This window comes from Canis lupus, chromosome 19 (assembly GCF_011100685.1).
Source record: "Canis lupus familiaris isolate Mischka breed German Shepherd chromosome 19, alternate assembly UU_Cfam_GSD_1.0, whole genome shotgun sequence".
NCBI classification, from domain to species: domain Eukaryota; kingdom Metazoa; phylum Chordata; class Mammalia; order Carnivora; family Canidae; genus Canis; species Canis lupus.
In genome coordinates, this window is record NC_049240.1 from 42635742 (window position 1) to 42660381 (window position 24640).

General features: G+C 39.3%; 2 protein-coding genes across 3 annotated transcripts in view; one reads left to right on the plus strand and one right to left on the minus strand.

The window, feature by feature from the left end:
- The window catches only part of LOC119864364 (translation initiation factor IF-2-like), a 279509-nt gene extending 264101 nt beyond the window's left edge, over positions 1 to 15408 (minus strand). The window contains exons 1-2 of the mRNA XM_038564535.1: positions 14906 to 15408; positions 14618 to 14851 (exon numbers count right to left, since the gene is read on the minus strand). Of these exons, the coding sequence (XP_038420463.1) occupies positions 14618 to 14851; positions 14906 to 15408 (737 nt within the window). The remainder of the gene's footprint in view (positions 1 to 14617; positions 14852 to 14905) is intronic.
- SPOPL (speckle type BTB/POZ protein like) overlaps positions 10446 to 24640 on the plus strand; it is a 67066-nt gene continuing 52871 nt past the window's right edge. Inside the window, exon 1 of one of the 2 annotated variants that reach the window (XM_038565104.1) lies at positions 10446 to 11023. The gene's annotated coding sequence lies outside the window, so the exon portion shown is untranslated. The remainder of the gene's footprint in view (positions 11024 to 24640) is intronic. The other variant, XM_038565101.1, reaches the window with a different exon arrangement.

Consider the following 24640-nt stretch of genomic DNA (forward strand, 5'->3'; position numbering starts at 1 on the left):
ACCTTTAGAATCAGCTTAACTTTCATAAACAATGATTAGGGTTACATTTCTAAATTACCTTGGGGAGGATTTGTATCTGAAAAGTAGTGTCTATTAGGAAGAAGCTTTGTAGCTACATTTATTGGATCTTTTTTGTTTCATGTAGTCTTACAGTTTTTAACATGAATCATATTTTTCTTAAGTATTTTATGTTTTTATTGTTGAGAATAGGTGCCTTTTGTTTCACTCTTTAACATATTGTTAATATATAGGAAAATATTGATTTTTCTATATTAATTTTGTATCTAACCATCATACCGAACTCTTCATTGATTCTAGTAATTTTTTTCTGGATTAAGACAGTTGTTTAAAATAATTATACCTGTATCTTCTGTCCATTTTTAAATTCGGTTATTCATCTTCTTATTTTTTGAGTTGTAAATGTTTTTTACATTTTCTAGATAAAAGTTCCTTATCAGATATATGATTTACAGATATTTTCTCCCATTCTATTGGTTGTCTTCATTTTCTTGATAGTATCTTTTAATATGCAAAAGTTTTTAATTTTGATGAAGTCAAACGTATCTAGATTTTCTTTGGTTGATTGTGCTTTTGGTATCATATCTAAGAAACTGTTGCTTAAGCCAAGGTTGAATATTTATATCCATGTGTTCTTTGAATTGTTTCATAGCTGTAGCTCTGACATTTTGTCTTCTCTCTTTTGAATTGATTTTGATATGTTATGTGGTAATATAATTTTGATAGTAATGTACATAGAATTCTTAATTTCATTTTTCAGGTTATTTGCTACTAATAGAAACTATTAGATTTTCTGTATTGATCTTGATCTTAAAACATTGAACTCATTTACCATGATACTCGGATTGCTGTAGCATTATAATCCTTGAAATCAAAGACTATTAGCTATCTTTATTTTTTTTCAGAGTTATTTATGCAATGTCTTTGTCTAGTTTTAATATCAGGATAATACTGACTTCATAGAATGAGTTGTTGTGTTTTCCTTCCTCTTCTAATTTTTTTTGGAAAGTTAAAGTAGAATTGATATTATTTCTTCCTTAAAAATCAGGTAGCATTAATCTGTGAAGCCAAGTAGGCCTGAGGCCTGCAAATTTTATAGAATTTCTTTCTGAGGAAAAAAATGGCTTTCCAATTTCTATAACAGATATCAGTCTTTTCAGTATATCTCTTTCTTATTGAGTGTGTTTTTCAAGTAATATACCTTTCACCCAAATTGTCAAAGGTGTTGGCATAAAGTTGTTCAAAATATTCCCTTATCCTTCCACTGTCTATTAAAATTGGTAGTGATATCCTTTCTTATTCCTTTTATTATGTATCTCTTTTTTTTTTTTTTTCCTGATCAGTCCAACTATAGGTATATCTATCTTACTGATCTCAAAGAATCATCTTTTGGTTTCATAGATTTTTCTCTATTTATTTTTTGCTTTCTGTTTTTGTTTTAAAGATTTTATTTATTTGACAGGGAGATAGCACAAGCAGGGGAGGTACAGAGGGAGAAGGGAAGTCGATTCCTCACTGAGCAGGGAGCCCCATGCTGGACCATGGGATCATGCCCTGAGCCAAAGGCAGATGCTTAACCAACTGAACCATCCAGGCACCCTTTATTTCTGTTTTGATCTGTATTATTTCATGTGTACTGTTTACTTTGGGCTCAATTTCCTTTGTTAGTTTTTCATAGTGGAAGGTCATTCATTTCAGACCACTCTTTTTTTAAAATATAGGTATAATGGTATAAATTTCCAAGGGAATTATCCCACTGATTCTTTTATGTTGTTTCTATTTTCATTTAATTCAATATGATTTCTAATTTCTCTTTTGACTTCTTTGATTAATGGGTCATTAAAACGTGCAGTATTTAATTTTTAAATATTTAGGAATTTTTCAAAGATCTTTTATATTACTGATTTCCAGTTTAATTCCATTGTGGTCAGAGAACAGATTTTGTATGATTGGAATATATATATATTTTTTAATTTCTGAGATGTGTATTGTGGCACAAAATATGACCGATCTTGGTAAATGATTAAAGTACAGTTGAGAAGAATGTGTATTCTACTTTTGTTGTGCAGCGTTTTATAACAGTCAATCAGATCAGGTTGGTCATGAAGGTTGTTCAAGTCTCCAAGTTCATTTGTCTATTTCTCCTTGTGGTTCTATCAGTTTTTACCTCACTTTTTTCAAGCACTATTAATATGTGCATAAATCATTAGGATTACATCCTTTTGACTACTTAATCCGTATGAAATGACCATCACAATCATTACAAAATGAAAAGTTTACAATAGAAATAAAAATCATTTCATAAGGATTATGAAGGATTATGTGTGGTAATAGTCTTGCTCTGGAAATATCTAATGGTCACCTCAGTGTTTTTTGACTAGTTTTAGCCATGTTGTATCTTTTTTCTATCCTTTTAACATATTTGTCTTTATATATGAAGTGCATTTCTTGTAAGCAGCCTACAGTTAGTTGGATTGTGCCTTCAAATCCAATCAGATAATTTTACTGTTTTAATGGCAATGCTTAAACTATTTATATTTAATGTGATTATTTATATGGTTGTTTTCTATTTATCTTTGATAAATAGGTTCTTTGTTCCCCCTTTCCTTTTTTCTACCATCTTCTGGATCTTTTTTAATGAATTTGCTTTCTGCTTTGTTGGGCTATTCACTATATCTTTCTTTAGCTATTTTATTGCTTTATCTTTTCACAGTCTATGTTCAAGTGATAGTAAAACACTTAAGCTCTATAAAAACTCTAATTTCTCCCTTCCTGACATTTATGCTAATGTTATCATGCATTTTACTTATATGTATTAAAAGGACATTGTTAGTATTTTTGCTTAAACAGTAAATTATCTTTTAAAGGATTTGAGTAGGAAAGAAATGATATATTTAACTATATAGTCACCAATTCTGGAGTTCTTCATTCCTTTGTGTATTTTGTTTCCACTTAGTATTATTTTCCTTCTGCTTGACTAACTTCTTACATTTTTTGTAGTACTGGCAATGAATTCTTCTAGCTTTTATGTCTGAAAATATCTTTACTGTCATTGAAAAATATTTTAGCAGGACATGTAATTCTAGGCTGATAAGTTTTTTCATTACTTTAAAGATGCTGCTCCACTGTATTCTCACTTGGCATTATTTCCAATTTAAAAAAATTATTTTGTCTTATCTTTGTTGTTCTGTACATGTCTTTTATTTTTGGGTACTTGTAGCTTTCTCCTTTTCTATCGTCATTTTACATTTTGGTGATTATAGACCTTGCTGTAATTTTGTTCATGTTTCTTGTGGTTGGGTTTCATCGAGATTCTTCGATTTGTGGGTTTATCAAGTTTGGCAAGGTTCTGAATTTCTTCAAAAAATTTCTGCCCTACCCCTCTTTCTCTTGTGGAAACTCTAATTACTCATACCTTAGGCTCCCGCAACTCACCAATACTCTTTAATGTGGGGAGTTCCTTTTTCTCTGTGTGTTTCATTTTGGACGGTTTCTATTGCTATGCCTTCAAATTCTTATCATCTGTCACAACTAATTTGCTGTTAATTGCATCCAACCTATCTTTCATCCTAGATATTGTAGTCTTCATCTCTAGTAATTTGATGGGGGTCTTTTTTTTTAATCTCTACTTACCCTCTTTGAATATATAATATAATCACGAAAGTTTTGATGTCCATTGCTACTAATTACATCATCTGTATCAATTCTGGGACAGTTTTGACCACTTGGTTATTCTCATTGGGGGTTGTATTTTTCTATCTCATTGCATGTGTGGTAGTCTTTGATTGCATGCATATTTTGTGATTTTCATTTTGTTTGGTGCTGGATACTTTTGAATTCTCATAAAGCTTCTTGAGCTTACTTCAGGAATGATGCTAAGTTATTGGAAATAGATCCTTTCAGGTTTTGCTTTCATGGTTTGACAGATTGGGAGCGGTTCTGAGTCTAGAGCTAATTATCCCCTGCTAATGTAGCAAGACATTCTTGAGTAATCTACCCAGTGTCTTATGAACTATAAGTGTTTCTAGTCAGGCTGGAGGGAATGGGCATGATTTCTGGCCCTTTATTTTTTTATTATTATTTTTTAATTTTTTTAGATTTATTTATTTATTCATGAGAGACACACAGAGAGAGAGAGGCAGAGACACAGGCAGAGGGAGGAGCAGGCTCCATGCAGGTAGCCTGAGGTGGGACTCGGGTCTCCAGGATCACACCCTGGGCCAAAGGTGGCGCTAAACTGCTGAGCCACCCAGGCGCCCTTATTTCTGGCCCTTTATGTGCTCCACACATAGGTTATCTTTATTCCTTTCAGGGTCTCAAGTAGTTTCCTCACAGCATGTGCTGATCAAGACTTTGCTGAATATTTGACACTTGTACCAGTTGCGCATTGCCTATTTTCTTTCTGTGCAACTCCCTGCTTTTTGCCCCTCATCCCAGCAACTCTCACTGCCCTGATGTCCCTGGACTCTCACATCTGTTTCTTAAATTCCTGGTCTTAACTAGGCTTCACCTCAGCTTTCCTTCCATATGTCAGGGCCTGAAAACACTCTCAAGTTAGTACGCTGGGGCAATAGTAGGCCTCATCTCTTGTTTCTTATCTTCCAAGAATCATTGTCCTTTATTGCCTGATATCTAGTGCCTTAAAAAGCACTGTTTAAAGTATTTTATCTTTTTTGGTTTTGTTTCTTGTTTGTTTCGGTTGGAAGGAAGGTAGGAAGGTGAATTCAGACCCTGTAACTCCATCTGTGAGCTTTTCTTATGAAGCAGAGTTAGCAAGAAGGTCTCTGAAATGGTCCACGTCTTTTCTTCTTTATTTGATGAGAATGGGAAATTTGGCATCCACACTCACATTTTTTGTTTCTTAGATCTTAAAAATCAAAAACAAATGAAGCAAACACTGATACCACAGACAGATTCCTTCTCCAGAAACAAGAGAATTCCACTGTAGAAAACTCATTCATGGTGTGGTATGCTAGCCCAAACTTGTCCTGATAGTTTACTGATTCAATTTTCTCCACAGGGGTCTAATAGATGAGAACTTGCAGGGCAGATATAATATGTAATTTACCAGGGAAATGGCAGTGAATGTAAAGGTAGGCCTGATCCAGTAATTCAAATTTGGTAGTATGACAGCAAATAAGAGGGTCCTAACTTTCTGGCCCGATTTCATTGCACTGTCTTCATCCAAAACTCCCAGTATCTACCTCAATCATAAGACTTTTTATTGAAATACTCTATGAAAAAAAAATCCTTAAAAGAGCATTATTAATCATCAGAGGGCCCATCATCCCCCAAAGAAAGATTAACCAGAAGAATGCAAAATAGTAGATGAGGAAATGAATCTAATTCTCCTGAAGCAGTAAGTATTCTTTTTAACAGTCTTAGAGATGCTGTGTGTCCACAAGGTTAGCAATACACTCATGTCAAGGACAGTACATCTCTGTCTTCCCAACAAAAGTAGCCTTATCATTACAATCTGCTTCTCCTTGTTTTTTTTTTTTTTAAAGATTTTATTTATTAATGAGAAATACAGAGAGAGAGAGAGAGAGAGAGAGAGGCAGAGACACAGGCAGAGGGAGAAGCAGGCTCCATGCAGGGAGCCGGATGTGGGACTCGATCCCGGGACTCCAGGATGTGATCCTGGGCCCGATCCTGGGCCCAAGGCAGGTGCTCAACCGCTGAGCCACTCAGACATCCCTGCTTCTCCTGTTTTACAATCTGCTCTGGTCAATATTTCTGTAAGCTAGGAAGAAAGCTAACCAACACAGTTGGAGATGAGAAACCACTCTTAGAAACCTGTTGACAATATAAGCTAAAAAAGACATATTTGGAAAGCTAGAATCAATACTTTTAAAACAATAATTTCTATATTTTAAGTAGCTATGGTTTGCCTTCCAATGGTAATTTAATGATAATTAAGAGTATCATATTAGGGGATCCCTGGGTGGCGCAGCGGTTTGGCGCCTGCCTTTGGCCCAGGGCGCGATCCTGGAGACCCGGGATCGAATCCCACATCGGGCTCCCGGTGCATGGAGCCTGCTTCTCCCTCTGCCTGTGTCTCTGCCTCTCTCTCTCTCTGTGACTATCATGAATAAATAAATAAAATCTTTAAAAAAAAAAAAAAAAAAAGAGTATCATATTAGGAATTATAATAATATGAGGCTAGCCATGATGCTTATAAAATTCTAACTCCTACTGCTACTAAAGGCAATCTACACAAGTACAGACCCACAATGTTTGAGTCATAATATTAGTGAAATATTTGTTCCTACAAACACTTAATGAAGCCTTAAAGGACATTAAAAGATAGCAACATATGATAGATATAAAGTATTAGTGTTTTTAAATACCTAATATAAATAACAAAAGGATTAATTTTATGAAGAAAGCCCATCTTGGTTAGGTAGTCTAACCAGAAAACTAAGCAGGAAAATTAGTCTCTCCAACATAAATACTTTGTGAGATACATTGCTGCTGTGACAATAACTACTCACTTTCATTGCAAGGTTTATTGATCTCTTAAGTTATGTTTCATAGTTGCATTTTTAGAAGTCCTTCCCCATAGTCTTCTAGAAAGCCAAACTCCTTTATTTATTTTTAACAACTTAAATTAAAAAGAGGTGACATTTTCCCAAGTAGATTTGGTTAGATTAGTACTTTTGCTTCTCTCTTCTCCCAGGGGGACATTTGGTAATGTTTATAGAAGTTCTGGTTGTCAAAACTGAAGGGGAGGGTGCTACTGGCATCTAGCAGACAGATACAAGGATACCACTAAACATTTTACAGTGTACAGAATAGCCCCCTACAACAAAGAATTATCTAGTCCCAAATGTCAACAGAACTGAAATTAAAAAGTCATGTGTTAGATATGAAGCTATTAAACTTCAGCATAAATTCCAACTGTGAAATACCTTTGCTGAGACTTTTAAAATTACATTTGTTTTAAGAAAAAAATAACCACTCTTATTTACAGCTTTAAATAATCTCTTGCATTTGCTTAGCATTTTATCACTTACAAAATCCTTTCATGTTTTAATCTCATTTGTTCATAGCTCTGGTGAAGTCATCTTTTCTCTGTTTTACTACCAAGGGCCTGTTGTACAAGAAGAGGCTTAAGGATTCAAGCAAGGTTCCACAGATTCAAATTCTGGATGAAAAATCCAGTACTCCTTTTTGCTATCTTACAGTTATCACAGTCTTGTTAAGAACATTATATAAAAAGGAATTTAAAAATTAAAAAAAGCAAATAAATCATTGTGCATCCAAGGTGATACGACTCCAAAAGACAGGTGTCGTATGCTTTAAGGGTGGAAAGTGGCAGAGAATGGGGAATGGGTTGGCTATTTTGGGAGGTGGGAAGCAAGTATAGGAGATAAGAAGCGGAAAGAACAAAGACATTAGTCAAGTCATGAGGATACGCACAGACACATCCCAAGTTTAAAATGACCACTTCTTTGTGAAAATCATTCTTTCCTCTATAAAAAGGGTAAGATTCTTATAAAAACATAAAATGGACAAAGGTGCTGAATCCAACCAGAAAAGGAGAGACCACAGTCATTACTTCAAACAGAATTTGATATAAGGAATTCATTGTACAGGTGATGGAGAAACTGAGAGGAATCCAGGGATTAGCAACCACAGGAAGCCATAATAATTTGAAACAGGCAGGAGAGAGGAAACCGTATTGCCAGGGCCCAGGGCTGATTCTGTGGTAGGCTTGTCAAGCAGGGGATGAAACCTGGGAGGATACGTAATTGTTGCTGGAACAATGCCTGAGGAAGAAAGCGAGGGGGAGAAATACACTGGTTTCTCCCATTCTCCCACACTCCAGGCTCCTGACAGTGCTTTCTATTGGCTTAATTCAATAGGAAGCCAGCTGACACAGGGCCTGGGAAATAGCCAGGAGCTGTCTGAGATTTAGAGCACAGAAAAGCCAAAAGATGGATCTGAAGGACACAAGCTCAGAGCCATCACACTGTCCTGTGGGCATTTTCCCAATACAAGGACACCATAAATTAGTTCAAGGTATCAAATGATTATTCCAGTATTAAATCGTGTTTTCCTTTAAGGAAAAAACAAACAAAAAAACAAAACAAAACAAAAAAACAGATCTTAGGTCTATCCTGGACCCAATAAATAAGTTAACTAAAAATCAAACTCAGAAAAGGAATTTGACAGATGGAGCACAAAAACATTTTACATAAATATCTAGACCTAAATAATGACAACTTAGAGAAATAAGGATATATAAAAACAAAAAACAAAAAACCCCCTCTAATAGATGTTCAGAAAGGAAATCTGTGTGCACATAGTAGGCTCCACATTCAAAACAGAAGCAATTTCTTTCTGAGTTCTTGACAACATGAAAATAAAAACATTCATCACCTTTCCTCTCAAATTTGTAGCCTATAGGAGAACACAATTTTTAAAAGGCTGGCCTAATGTTCTTTCTGGGGAAAAAGACTGAGAAAGTAGACTAAAGAGGCCATAATGTATTACTGTAGGCTCTCCCTCTTAACTCGTTCACTATCTGTACTTAATATACATAATTTAATTTTAAGAAATATTTTGAAATTGCAGAATCACTACTATAAAATCAGAAATCATAGAAAGGAAAAACTAAATTTCTAATGGTTCTTTCAGCTAAGTAATGGTTAAATTTAGAAGAGATATAATCCAGGGTAATTACTGGGATATTTGGTTTCTTGTGCAGACTCTCAATCTGCAATAGTCAATGATTAGAAAAACCTCCAGAAAAGTGTAACAGTGATGCTGTTGTTAACTGAGGCATAAAAGTCCTCCTTTACGGAATGAGATAACTAAAGCAGATAAATGTGAACAGGTACTTTAAGTACAAAAATGTAAAGTATGATTCCTGGAAGCTATCATACCTCAGACACAAGTGGTCATCCCTGGTCAGTCCCAGCAGACAGGGTAAGACTGAAGCATCCATATGCAGTACTGGATCTGTCTCTTTGAGTGGAGGAGCCACCAGAGAGGTGGATGCAGCTGCAGATTTATGAGAGTCCAGTGTGCAGAGAACATCCTCATAGCTACAGGGTCAAGCAAACAAATGCCATAGTCAAAAGCTATAGTCTCCTAAGGGGAGGAGGCTTTAAGATTGTAACAGTGGGCCCCCAGTGGTAGGAGCACTGTGAAAGCAAATGTGGGGTCTTGTGATGCTGTGAAATCCCAGCAGGCCAGCTGGCATTTGGAATAAAGGGAGTGTCTGTGTAAGCAGGTCGAATAAAAGGTGAGTGACCGAGTCAGGGGATCAAACAGAGAAGCCCAGTTATCAAAAACTGGAAAAGAAAAAGATTTAAGTGATAATGGAAGGTAGAGGGAAGGCGTGAACCTGAATCCAGTGTGGAAGTGCTTATGTCCTTCCCACCCAGAGCCAGTTTTTTTTTTTCTTTTTTTAATCATTTTAAGGCTCAGGTTCTAACTAAAGGCACAGCCCCTAGAGCCCATATGCTTTTCCAGGTTTTATCAAATTACGAGCTGGAAAAAAATATCTTGGCTCTAAAATATACAGAAAACTGCAAAATGAGATTAATAAATATTTCAAGAGGAAAATTATATGAATCTTTCATTTTGCATAGCCAAACATTGTATTTTTCATCTGAGATATGACTATATTTGACAGGATGTGGAATAAGGCCTCTAATAGAATATCCAGGGATTATGTAGCCCTTTAGTTGGCCCTTCTTTAGCCTCCCATAGTCCAGGCAGGGATGGTCAAGAGGGTGTTAGAACTTCAGCAAGGATGGGCAGGCAAGAGGAAGGCAGAAACCCAAATCACCAAAGCCAGAAATGTGGGGGTGGGGAAGAGAGGGAGGCTTAGGGAAAGGGTATCTGAGACATATGCAGAGGTTGGGCTTGACTGGGTGCTGGGAGGTACAACACAGTGTCCCTGGAGATGGCACAGTCTAGTTTCTAATTTTGGAAATGGTCATACCAGGGTTTCCAAACTGGCAGGCAAGCTGGCAGCAAAGGACACTGAATAGTAGAGAACCATCTGGAGGCAGGTGGCCACTCAGTGTTATGGAGGGGTATGAATGCAAACTTGGCAAAAGCTAGACAGCAGGGCTTAGTTTCTAAAGTTTCTAAACTTAGTTTCCAAAGGGGCAAGAGGCAGAAGAAAGGACTGAGTCAGAGAACTCAGTCCTTCTAAAGGACTAAAAGTAGAGCAGTGAAAATCAGTGAGTCAAGGAACACTGAGACACAGAAGTTCTAAGGCTCCCAAGTTCACCTAGTGTGATTGGCCACTGGGCAATCCCAGGAACACTGCTAGAACATTTCCTCCAATGGGACCTCTAGGACTTCTAGATTGGAAGCAGGCCCCAATTCTATATGCCTCCTCCTTGAGGGGAGGGGTTTCATAGTCTAAGTGAAACAGGACATCATCTGAGATTACTCTGGAGGGAGGGAGGGCCCCTTATTGTGTCCAGAGAAAATGACCATGGAGCGGTTACTTCTCAAATCAGAGTCAGAGGAGAGTGAAGTGAATAGATTCCAATTTTCAGGGAGAAAGCTAGAGAGACAAGGAACCACCCAGTGGGCTTGGCAGGGGCAGTTTTTTAAATAAACTCCTCTAGCCAGAAATCATCCTCATATAGGCAGCAGGGTGTGTCTCTCTGGGAGGGGACCAAAGACCCTGACCCGGGGACATTGTGATGACTGAGCAGAGATAAAAAGAGGAGGAGACTGAGCAGCTGTACCTCTAGAGCCATTTGAGGCTGCTGCAGAGGCTGGTGACCTCGGGCTGGAGAGCACAGTGGAGAGCGTTAGGCTTCTCCTGGGACTATCTCCAAGGTCCAAGATCAACCACAACTTCTCGGGTTACCTGACAGCAGGGCAGGGCCAGGGCCAGGGCCAGGGCCCCAGCAGAGGAGAAAGAGCTTTTACCTAGCCAAGCTGAAGAAGAAAGAGGTCATCATGGACTACTAGATCATGGCAGCAGCAACCGCCTGGATCCTGGCACACTAAAAGATTTCCAGCAACTGTAAGTGACCTTGATGAGAATGAGTTCTCACAGCATGCCTGGAGGGATGCTGTAGGGGCTTTGGATAAACTTGTCAAAGAGATTATTTTTGTTGTTTTTATCCCATTCCATTGTAAACAGAAAACTTGTAGATAGGGTAACCAAGATCTTTTCCAAGACGATTTATTTATTTTTTATTTTTTATTTTTTTATTATTTATTTATGATAGTCACACAGAGAGAGAGAGAGAGAGAGAGGCAGAGACACAGGCAGAGGGAGAGGCAGGCTCCATGCACCGGGAGCCGGACGTGGGATTCGATCCCGGGTCTCCAGGATCACGCCCTGGGCCAAAGGCAGGCGCCAAACCGCTGCGCCACCCAGGGATCCCTCCAAGACGATTTATTGCCTAGGTAGAGGTATTGCCATTTCTCATTCACTGGGTATTAGTGATCCAGAATCTAGGGATAGCTAATGTTTTAAGAGCCTCAATAATATTTCAAGACTGATTAAAATTAATATTTGATTGAATGGTTATAAAACGTTAACAGTATGCCAACTAATGAACTGCAACTCAGCTCGTACTCTTCACATGGTGATAAAAGAGAAATAGCAAAAATCATCTTACAGTAGACCCCACAGATTATCCAAAGGACCAAAGCATTAAATATATGAATGCACATTTAATTTAAAACAATAGTATACTGAAATATTTGAAATAATGTGGCTGGGGACATGAAAATAAAGGTGCCAAAGAGGGACCTAAACAAAGGACACAAAAATGATCCTGTTCTCAAGATTCTAGGTGGGCCCCATCTCAGTTTTCTGGAAATGCCTTTTGAATGTTAAGTACATCAAACTTGCAGGCTCTTTCTTGCTATAGGCATCATTGCACAAGGGTTGTAGGTATAATTCTAAAGTTTTCAGATCCGTAATGAGTATCATATAATGCGAAAGTATTACAAAACTAGGAATTCATATGCAAGGCAAAAAGCCAGAGAGAGAGAAATGGAGATATGAGAAAATAAAATTATCCATAAAATAACTCACAAGTTATTAAAGAGCTTTAGTGTTTTCCAAGTAAAAGACCTAAAATTTAAAACAGTGTAAAATAATTAGCAACCAAGTTGTTCTTTCCATATAAATTCCAAAAGCTAAATGTTATTTTAAATGTCTGGTCACACGTGTTAGTTTATGGAATTAAGGTCGGAGTTTGTTTCCCTTGAAGAAAATTTAAGACAGGAAGGGATAATGGTTAGAAAAATATGGGGAAGCCAGCTCACTAGGAGAGGAGAGCCTGGTGGACACTGGGAAGGATGGGGTATAAGCAAAATGTCCCGGGAAATACAAGAGTACTTCATGTAGGATTCATGAAGGATATTATGTTTGCTAAAAAGCATACTGCCACTTTCTTGACTAACAGAAAAATGAATTTGTGAACTGTTTGCCATGGCACGCTGTAGTTTTTTTGATAGCTAGAATTGGAAAATGATAGCACAAAACAGGTGGTGGTATGGAAGGCAGTGAGTCCATTGTCTGTACCCGGTCATGAAATGGGAGCACCTGTGTTTTTAATTTAGAAAAGAGAACTAAAATGCTGCAGTCACTAAAATATCAAAGTGGGATGCTTGGTTGGCTCTCCAGATCAGCCTCATAGAGTTGGGTCAGGAAGATCCAAAGTCTAGTCCTCATTTATGCTCATGAAAGAGAGTGGCTCTCCTGATCTTTATAAACTGCCAACCTATTAATTACAGTAAGTAGGACTTCCAAGTCTTACACTGAGTGTGAATGGTTTTCTACAGAAAACTGGCAGTGAACAGAAAAAGGAGTATCAAAAGTTTCTTGGTGTCTAAGGAGTTGGAACACCCTAACAGTTAATGCCTTAAGCAATGCAAACCTGATAAATGACTGGTGGAAGCACACCACCAGTGTGTGCTCTACACCAGTGATAAAGCTGTTACTTCTTTATATAGTTATAAAAATCAGTTACGGCAGCAATAAACTATAGCCTATAGTAGTCTACTTTTCCAATAGGTATCCAGTTAAGTTCTAAATCAAATCAAGAAAGGTAGTTCTTTAGGGTATTGGTATCATAGTACCGAACTTTAATCCAAGCTTATTGACCAGAGTCATCCTTTACTTTGCCAAACCATCACAATTTTATTAGCGTTAGTTATAAGCCATATTTACTCTTAGTATTACCTTATCAATGGATAAAGTCACCAAGAAAAAGAATGGTATGTCCTCACTCTGCAAAAAGATCAAGCCTAGGGAAAGGATTCTATTAGAACATCCTGATGAGCTATTTGACATTCTTATGGTGGAACTAGAACCCTGTTAAATGTCAAGGGTCACCCAAGTACTACTCATTTCTTAATTAAAAAATCGACCTCAAGGATTTATTATAATTTGATTGCCTGAGTATATTACATCAGTGCCTAAGAATGATTAGTGGAAGAGATGGTAGGATATAATTTAAGGGGTTGAAAGAGCTAAAAGGCCTGGACGGGAAATCATACACAATGTCCACTGTTTCTGTCACATATCATAAAGTTAACAGTCCAACAATGGGTACAGCAAATCGTTTTAACTGTACTTTCTTTTTAAAAAAGATTTCATTTATTTATTCATGAGAGACACAGAGAGAGGCAGAGACACAGGCAGAGGGAGAAGCAGGCTCCATGCAGGGAGCCGGAAGTGGGACTCGATCCCGGGACCCCCGGGTCACACCCTGGAAGGCAGGGGCTAAACCGCTGGGCCACGGGGGCTGCCCTTAACTATACTTTCTTACGTTTTGGAGAATTTCGCATTGCTATTTCCTCTCCCCACCAGTCCCTAGCCCACTAATGCTCACTTTTACACTTCTGCTTTTTAAGCCTTGGCTAAGGCCATTTTGGATTTTATGGTTATGCTGATCTTTTTTTTTTTTTTTTTTTTTCTGAAACTCCTTAGCACTGGTCGTATCCCTCGCTTGTTTTTTGCGTGTTAAATACACGAATAATACAAAGTACTATTGATTTGAAGGGAGGGAGATCTGCTTTCCCAGTGTTCAAACTCCATTTACCCTTGAACGAGATACTTCTTATTGCTGATCCTCAGTTGCTCTTATCTGTGAGGTGCGAATCATCTCTACCATGAAACTGGAAAGTTGTTGGGAAGGGGGGGTGGGGGAGTGATTTTTAAAAGATCATACGAGTGAGTCTGTGCTTTCAGGGCTCAACACCTAGTGAAATAACAAAATGCTTTTCTTCCATCTCTCTCTGTCTCCCGTTCTTAGGAAAACGGGTAAACAGTTGACTGGTGCTCAGTTTAAAAAAACTGAAAGGAACTGGGAGTGGGGGAGGGTCTTTAAATGATACTCGTGCCTGCACTGGTCCCTCAAAGCTCTTTAAATGAGAATATTCTCGGATCTCCGGGTGGCTCAGCGGTTCAGCGCCTGCCTTTGGCCCAAGGCCTGATCCTGGGGTCCCGGGATCCGGTCCCACGTCGGGCTCCTGCATGGAGCCTGCTTCTCCTTGAGTCTCTCAAGAATAAATAAATAACAAAAAAAAGAGTATTCTTGTCAGCTAGAGCAAGTTCTCTCTCACGAGTGCTGAAAAATGTTGCGCCCTCCGTCACCTTTCTCTGCACTCCGGGAGGCGGTCTCCTCTGTGCGGGCGGCGCCTCAGCGGCAGCGCCAGTAGCCGACGAGGGGTCCCGGGACGCCGCCTCAGCTGCGCTTCGGCCGCCCCCGCTCCCGGGCCTGAGGCCCGCGTCCTCCATCCAGGACCGTCCCGGGTGGCCTCTGCTCCCGCGGGACACCGTCCGCCGCTGCCTCGGGCCGCTTCGCGGAGGTGGGAGCTCGCCACGGAGCTTCAGTAAAAGTTGCGCGGTGGCTTCCCAGCCCAGCACGGCCCCGAGAATCACCGAGAACCGGCTGCCGCCCTTCGCGCCCCTCGTCCACCGACTGAGGCATCCCCGGCGGGCTTTTGAGGCGAAGCTCGCCGCCGGGCGCAGGGGCGGACCCCGGGGAAGGGGAGCGCCCCGTCCTCCCCACGGCCGCGCGGCGGCTCCCAAAACCCGGCGGCGGATCCCGGCGGCCGGAAGTGCCCGGCGCGGGGGGGAGGGAGCAGGAGCCGGGCGAGCCCACGCCGCCGCCGCCGCCGCCGCCGCCGCCGCGCGCACGCGCCCTCGCGCGCTGGGGCTGGGGCTGGAGTCGCAACTCGGAAGCCGGAGCCCGGACGGGCCCGGGGCCGGGAGGGGGGGGGGGGCGCGCTGCGCGGGGGCGGGAGCAGCGGAGGCGGCCGCCCCTGGCGGCGGGTCTGTTTATCCCGGGGAAGAAGTTTAGGAGCGGGAGATAGGAAGGAGGGCGGGCCGCGGAGGAGGGATGCGGCTCGGTGGAGGCGGCCGCCACAGGGACTCGCCGCCATCACCTCCGCCGCCGCCGCCGCCGCCGCCGCCTCAGCGCCAGAGGAGCCGCCGCCGCCGCCGCCGCCGCCGCCCCGCGCGTCCGGGTAGGTCCCCTCCCCCGCCGAGGTCCTCGCCGCGCCTCCGTCCCCCGCGCCGTCGCCCGCGGCGCTTCCGACCCTCCGGCGCTGCAGGGGGGCGGCCCCGGAGCCCCGCTCCCTCGGGGCTGCCTCCCGCGCCCGCCGCTCGGCCCCCCCCCCCCCCCCCCCCCCCCCCCCCCCCCCCCATCGCGGAGCAGCCGCTGCTCCCCCGAGCCTCGCCCCTCCCCTGCCGCGGGCTCCCGCCCCTCTACCTGGTGCCTCCGCGCGCCCGGGGATACCTACCTGTTTCCTTTCCCAGCCGGAGCTCTGCCCCGTCCCCCCCCCCCAGCGCTCCCCCCCCCCCCCGCCCCGCACCTTTCACCCCCGACACGTGTCTGTGAAGTTACCCCGTGAGCCCGTTTGGGGGCGCGTCCTCCACTCCAGCCGGCCCACCCGGTGCCTGCTGCGGGGTCGTGCCCTCCACCTTCCCCGCGCTCTGGCCGCCCCCTCACAGATGCTCCCTCGCGTTCACCAGCTCGCGGCAAACTAACTCTGCGGCCCAGGGCCCAGGTGTCCCCGGTCCCCTCTCCCGAGTCTGTGCACTGAGTAAAGGGGAGACACGGTGGTCGCCTTCTTCTCAGAGCAGTGAGACCCAGTAGAAATAAGGTCGACCTTTTCGCTTATCCTAACTTTTGGCTTCTCTCTCCGTGAACTGTGTCATTCAGCCATACTTTTTTTTTTTTTTGGAGGCTTTGTCTGTATTTGAATAATCCTGGGCCTAGATTGTTCCATCATACTTGTTTTCCCCAGTTTTTCCTTACAGCTGAATCCACTATTTCTTAGACAGGAAATTTGAGTAATAAAAGGTTTATACCTTGGAAAATTACATCTCTGCTGCCATAATGGGAAAAGTGGAATATTTCAAATTATCATCCTGTTATTCTTGGGAGAAATGGTGCCTGGTGGTTAAGAGCTCGGATGTAACTCAACTGCCAGGATCTAAACCCCTGCTTTGCCAACTACCAGCTCCGGCCTTGGGCAACTTATTTAATCTCTCTGTGCCTCAGTATTCTTACAGCTATAAAATGGGGCTAGCGATATACTTGATAAGATGATGGTGATAAGAGCATAACTTACGCAGATAAAATACAACAGTTCCTGGCACCTGGGAAGTGCTTGGTAAATGTTCTTCATCATCATCCCTTAGCTTTACTGGGTTTGGCTATTGGTAGATTAATTTTGAGGAAGAAAGATGGACCTAGGAGGCTACTTTTTGCTCTTCTCATTTAACACCCTTTTTTTTTTGATGTTGTTATGATTCATATTTTGTATTGTAAGAATCAATTCCTCCTTGTGTGAAAAGTGCAGAATTGTAGCTCCCTATTTTCAGGTAAGTTTCCAGGCCCCCAAGCAGGTCGGTCCCAGCTTCAGGTAATCCTTAACATTTTGTATTTGTTTTGAGAATAAATGAAATTGAAATATATAGCGGGTTTATCATAGTGGCAAAGGAGGGTTTTATGGATAAAAGTTTCAGTATGCTGCTAATTAAATAATTAAAACTGATTATTCTCATCAGTCTCTTATGTTGAAGAGCTTGGCTTCACTCAAAAGACTGGTAGCTTTTCTCTCTCAACGTATTATGTTTATGAATATGACTGTGCCTTGATATTTCCCCAAATTTCACTCACTCTTTTAAAACCCTGACAGTTGGGACACCTGGGTGGCTCAGCGGTTAAGCTCCTGCCTTTGGCCCAGGGTACGATCTTGGAGTCCTGGGATCGAGTCCCTCGTCAGGCTCCCTGCATGGAGCCTGCTTCTCTCTCTGCCTGTGTCTCTGCCTCTCTTTCCGTCTCTCTCATGAAAAAAATAAACCTTTTTATTTTTAAAAAAGAAAACAAACAAAAAGAAAACCCTGACAGCTCTTGCCATATCTGCTTACCTCCTGTGTATTCCATGACAATTCCATTAAAATCCAAATCGGTACTGCTTAGTTTAATAACGTTATAAATAGTGACGTATGCAACTATCAAAATAAAGATGTTTTCCCGCATATAGCTTAAAATCCTGTTTTGTGTCACCAGTGAAACGTACTCCAAACTTTGAGTGACAGTACCTTTGCGTATGCTGTTCTCTGGCCTAAAATAACCTCTGCTCTTTTCCCCACATATCCAGATTCTACCTATCTTTCACATAGTTTCTGCCAACACTGCTTTCTTTGTCTTTTAGCTTTCCTGTTGTCTGTATTCTGCATTTTTGGCTTTGAATGGTGTAAGCCCTGGTTCAAGAAAAATGACTCCTCCCCTAGAGTAAGACTTTGAAAGCTTGTAGGAACTTTGAAGGGGGTGGAATGAAATTGACATTCAGCATCTTCTCTGTGCTGAGCACTCTTCCATTGATTTCGTACATATTCTTTCTAAAATTATTTAATGAGCACTTACTTCATGCTAGGCATTGAGGATACACAGGAGCAGCCCTTCTGGGCCAAGAGTTCTAGTGAATATCAAGCCCTAATTGCTCTAAGGTATCCAAGGCATATAATGAATTAACTCCTCTCTTATGGACCTGAAATGGTACTAGCTTTGTACATTGAGAGAACTGAGTAAATAATCACTTAAGTCAGTTTCTATTTAGGGCTTAATTTTTGGAGAAAAGCTCCATCAGAGAATAATAATATGGAATCTGCTTTTTTGTAATTTATTTTAATGTGGCACTGACAGACAATAAGCAAGTAAGCAGGTAAAATTGTTTTATTAGAGAGTAGTGGTAATATAAAAGGTAATGGTAGTCACTAACACTTAAAAAACACTGTGCCACGCACTGTTTCAAATAATTTAGCATCTTGTTTAAACCTCATAACTATCTCTTGAAGAAGGCTTTATTATATCTCTTTCACAGATAAGGAACCTGAGAAACTGAGACATTATTTGACTTCCATAAAATCACACAGATTTATAAGTAATGGAGCCAGATGATATTGGGTAATCTATTACTTTTTGTTGCCTCTCAGATCTTCCAGTTCCTGTTGGTTGCTTTAGGCAAAGTTCTTCACCTTTCTGGGTAAAGAAAAAAAAAAATTCTGACAGTGAAGTTTCCTTTTTTAGGTTGTTTAGAGAAGTAAAGGAGATGTAGCTTTTGTGAAGCACATAGTAAGTGCACAGACTTATCCCAAGTCTTAAGTATGACTAGATATTGAAGGCATTTGCATTTTGGTGGTCCTGCTCACCATTATGTTTCCTGACATAGATTTATTCAACTTAGAAAAGTTTATTGAACAAATAATATGTGCCAGGCACTCTGCTAGGCTCTGGTAATGTGTGTTAATGGAAAGAATGTACCTGTATTCTTGGAAGCAAAAGCTATTGGAATAAAGATACTAGATAGCTAATTACAAAAATAATAATTAAAATTATGATAATTGCCACAAAGGACACTTAATATTAAGCAATGAAAACCTACTAATGTATCAGGAAATTCTCCTCTGGACAAATGACTTTTAGGTTAAATCTGAAGGATTAACGAGTTACTCAAGTAATGTTGGCAATTTCAGCTTTCTAGAACTGAAAAGCTGGGTGATGCAAAATGAGATTAGAGCAGATCACAATAGTCAATCATTGCTAAGCATTTTTACTTAAATTCTGGCAGTGGGAAGCCACTGGATAATGTTAAGCTGAATAAGTTACTTAGATTTTTTACTTTAAAAATATACTTGACTCCTCTGCAGAGGGCACATTGGAGAAAGGCAAGTATAAATGCAGGGAAACCAGTTAGGCTAGGGGTTCTCAAACTTATCTGTGGAGAAGGACCTGTTTTGGTTTGGTTTCGATTGGTTTCTAACCTGTACTGGTACTTTCATGAGGCAGAAAAAAATGGATGTTGTGGCAGTTGTCAAATTGCTGTACAAATTTCTAAATACTTCTTTTAGATACTGTATTTACCTTGTTTCAGACCAGTAACAGTTCATGGATGACTCTTGGTCTGCAGACCACACCTTTGAGTAGAATTGAGTTCAGCTAATATAGTACTGTAGGCAAGAGATGATGGAATCTTGGTCCAGTATGGCAGGAATAGAAAGTAGCTAGATTAAAGGGGGGGGGGGGGTAATTTGATAGGATTTGGTGATAAATTAGATTAAAAGGTCTAGAGAGAAAAGGCAGAATTTCTAGGGTTGACGATTCTTGTGACTAACAGAGAATACTGGGGAGAAAAGCAGCTTTTTTGTTTTGTTTTTTGTTAATTTCTGGGAAGCAAAGAGAGTATTGATCATAATTCATTTGGGAATCCTAAGTATATGGCTTACAATTGATATCTTACTGTGACAGATGGGGAATGAGATTGCCCAGGGAGAGAGATGATAAAGGGATATAGTAGTCCCCTGTGAATTTTCAACATTTAAATTTTGGTAAAAAGACATGTAGCAAAGGAGACTGAAAAGGTATAGCCAGTGTTGGGAAGAAATTTTCCTTGACATCACTGAAGCCAAGGCAATAGACAATAGGCTATTTGAAAAAGGAAGGAGTGGATCATCAAGTATGTCAGCTATGTTGAATGAAACTGAGAACTCAAGTGGACAACTAAAAAGTACTCTTTGGATTAAGCAACATGAAGAAAATTTTATTATTTTTATTTGTTTAGGTAGTTATTGGGGGCAAGGGGCAGAGGGAGACAGAATCTTAAGCAGGTTCCATGCCCAGAATATGGAGCCTGACACCAGGATCTCAGGATCATGAGACTGAGCTAAAATCCAGAGTCAGACACAACCTGCTGAGGTACCCTGCAACATGAAAATTTTATATTTCTCAGTAGTCTATCCATAAACTAGTTGATGATGAAATTTGTTTAAATCTGCCAAAGCAACAATCCCAAATTTAGGACAAAATTATCATATCTATAATATGAGCCATCTTCCTAACTCAATTTAGACTCTATTTCTATTTATCACCATGTAGATATTCTATAAGCATCTCGAATTCTTTCTACAACTCATTCATTCAGAACATACTCAGGCAGAATGTTTTTAAAGAACTATTATTCATCAGGTATTGAATATTAAACTTCTAGAACTGTGACTAAACTTAAGAGACTAAGGGCATTGGACAGTTTAAATATTGTTAGTGTGATTAGTGCTGTCATTGCAGCTTATTCAGGTTGCCTTGGAAGCACGGAGAAGAGGCATCAGGGAAGGCTTCCTAAGAAAAATGACACTTGACTCTTTCTGAAAGACAAGAAGAGAGGTGGAGAGGGCAGTGCAGTGGTGGAGTAGTTTAAAGAAATGATACTTCAAGTATTTTGAAAGCATGCAAAGGCAAGGGATTGGGGCTCTAGCATATGCATGGTAGATTGTGCCGTTCAAAAATTTTTCTCTTGCACTTGTGTACCTCTTTCTGTGTGCCATTTTAATTAATATCACTACCCATGTGGACACCAAATATGGAGACACCTATGAATATCTTCAAAAGTTGAAGATTAGTCTTTGTTGTAGCATTTCTTTTCAAGGTGATGTTTTATTTTTATTGGCTAACTTTATATATTACATCCATACTATTAGAATCATTAAGTAATTGATTAGCATAACTCAAAAAAATCTTGGTTATGTTTTGATTTTTTTTTTTTTTAATGGGAGAAATGTAATGCATACAAACTTTTTCTGAAACTTAGTTAAAAATGAAGGCTTTGGTAAGGATTTTAAGAGTTTACTACTAAACCTCAGGTATATGGTTATTCATAGTGCTTTTGGACTCCATAGAATAAGAACAGGCCCCTGATACCATAAATACTATTTTAGATAGTTGTCTAAATGTCCCTGGATTTACTCTCTTGCACTATAGTAGGACACAGGTCATCTGCAGGGATTACTTTTCTGAAGAGCACTGTGGTTGGCAAAAACTTATTGGCAAGATAAAAAAAAAATAGTGTGTTAAAAGGGAAAATGAAGTTAAATGGATTTTAAAGACACAGTAAAGGAGTAAAGGTTCTAGAATTTGTCTGCTTTAAAATAAAAGGGGAATGGGCATTATCAAAATTTGCTTCTGAATTCAGTGAGTTATTATAGAAATGTTAACTCTGATTGGCTAAGGCAGTCTCCCTTAAATTTTGTTAGGAAAATTGTAGCTCTTACTTAAAGTTTATTTTTATTATTTAATATCTTTTGTTCTTGCCTTCTCCCTGGTTTTTGTTTCCTTAAATCTTACTGAATCTTGCGTAGCAACTGTATATATTTCATGTATTGCTATGGTTCTTAGAGGCATACCTTTTGAGGCCTCCTATTTATACATATATGTAGAGCTCTGATGTTCTGTATGTTCTAAAGGAGGACAGAATAATTATTAGCATTATATTTTGAATCGTGTTCTATAACTACTGTATGTGAAACAAAACTTTACATAAGTTAAAGATAGCAAATAAAATTATTTACAAATATAAAATGGTGTTACCTCAAACCATGATTGCCATAGGTTGTTTATACACCAAAAGCAACTGTGTGATGGAAGTGATTCATCCGTGCAGTATGAGAAAATATATAAGAAATGTGAGAAAATTCGTGCAGTGTGCTGAGAAAATACTCCTTTGAGATTGTTGTATTTACTCTCATTCTTTATTAGATATGAGAATAAATAGGAATGACAATTTAAAAAGAGTTGCTTTACTCTCCTATTAAGTAATGCAAGATCTCAAAGGTTGTAGTATGATTTAAAAGTAGTATGGTGCTTTTAAAATACTATTTGAGATTAGTTAGCAAAGAAGAAACTATTGTTTCCTGTCTGGACATGTTTTTTGAAGGAAATTTAACAGTTCTTTATTGTGTGTATATGCATTTGTACTTCTCCCACCACCCCTCTCCCTCAAGGTAATTAAGCGATTTTAAGGTAAAGAGTGCAATAGATTCAAGGCGCTTTACTCGGTTGTAATTTGGATACAATTTTTGTTTTAGTGGGAAATTTCCCTGAAAGGTAGTTTTCATCCTGGAAGTCACACACACACACACACACACACACACACACACACACAATCATTGAATATGAGTTCATTCTGAAGTATCAACATAGGAAGCTACAAAATAATTAAAAATCAATTGAATTTGATTTAATTAAAAACTTCGGCAATTTTTAGTATCAGTTTAAACCTTTTTTAGTTATTCCTGCATGGCATTTGAGCTTCAAGTTTAATATGTCCAGTTTTGTTAGAGCTCAAGTGGGCAGACACTAAGCAAATTTGTCATTTCTGATTGCATTAAAAGTGTATTATTTATTTATTTTTGAGAGAGGGGGGCTAAAGGAAAGGGAGAGAATCTTAAGCAGGCTCACTCCTAGTGCAGAACCTGCCATAGGGCTCCATCTAAGGACCCTGAGATGACCTGAGCTAAAAATCAAGAGTCAGACGTTTAACTGGCTGAGCCATTCAGATGCCCCTAAAGTATATTTTTTAAAACTTGAAAATATTTTTTTCATGTATTTTATCAGTGACATTTGAGAAACTGGCTTGAATCAAGTGGTATTTGGGAGTACCTTGATTTATGTTTTAGTCTTGATGATTTTTATTTTCTCAAGTATCTTATTTTCACTGTTTTATTTGTGTGCTTCCCCCCATAGCAAATCACTTATCAATGAAAGTTGCATCATTGAATTGTATAACAAAATCTGCATTTCTTTCTCACAAAGTATAATCAAGTTTATTTGAATATGGGCCTGAGAAACTAGCAACTTACTATAGTGTAAAGGTATTTTCATAGAATTTTCTCATAGATTTTCTCAAAGAACTGCCCTTTTTAAAGCATTTGTACCCAACACTGTCAAATACATTTAGAAAATAATCTCATTAAGTATAGATAATACTATAATTTTTTGAATGATATTTGCCATTAATTACAAGATGCACCATTATTTTATGTACCCAATGGGAGAAAACACTATCAATTACAATTGCAAAATGCCATCAATTTTAGGAATATCAAAATAAGGGAAAAAATGGGTATCTTAGAATTCATGAAATGTGGCATTAATACTGCATTTCGTGATTATGACCAAAGTTCTTCAAAATAACTAACCTCCCAAACATGAAACGAAAATTTATCCTGCTTTAACATGTCTGCCTTTGGTTCAGGTCACAATCTTGATGTCCTGGGACTGAGCCCCACATAGGATCCCTGCCCCATAGGGAGCCTGCTTCTCCGCACTCCCTGCTTGTGCTCTCTGCTCTGTCTCATGCTTTCTCTCTCTCTCTCCCTCTCTCTCTCTCTCTCAAATAAATAATAACCTTTAAAACCTTTGAATTTAAGTAGTTACTTAGCATCTCTGCCTCAACATTCTCATCTATAAAATGGAAATGGTAACAGTACTTACCTTAAAAGAGTATTATGTAAGAACCAAATTATAGTCACATTTAGAATAGTACTTTTTACATAATTAAATGCTTTGTGTAAATGTTGGTTAATTAAGAACAATATTGCTGTTTCTGATCTAGGATATGCAGGTAAATGTGTTTGAAAGGGAGGGACAAGGGGCCTTATTAAATGGGCCATTGGTATTTGGAGCACCCAATGAAGATTAAAGTGTTTTGTTGATTTGTCTTATTTTTATTTTTTATGTCTTTTAAAACTAATGTGAGATGGCAGTCTTGACAACTTTGATATCTAAGTTGCATTTTATTTTCATAAAAATAGTCTTCATGTGTGTTAAGACATGGTCAGAATATTGATTGCTATGATGAATATATTGAAAATAACCTGTGATATATTTAATGATTCCTGTCAACTTCATAAGAAATTCATTCAGAAATATTTTTAAAGAGTTTCAAATTAAAGAACAGTGTTTTAATTTTAGTTAAAACATCCCACTTCTTGCATTGTGAAATACATGGAGGAAAAATAATACTGGCAGTTTTTATTTTCATGATTGATTCATTTGATATTTAAAATCTTGTCATATGCTCTAATAATAAAAATAGGTTAAGACCTTCCTTTGAACTTGATTTTTTTCTTCATTTTCACTTTTGCTTTGTTTTTGTTCTTTCTGTTTTGAGCTCACATCATTCATTTATTCCGTAAATGGTTATTGACCAGCTCTTAAATATTAGGTTCTATTTTTACATTGATGAATTGGAAATAGCAGTTGACCTGGAATCCTCATTATTTGGGATTTATAAATACTGTCTAATCATTGAATGCTTGGGCACAATGCTG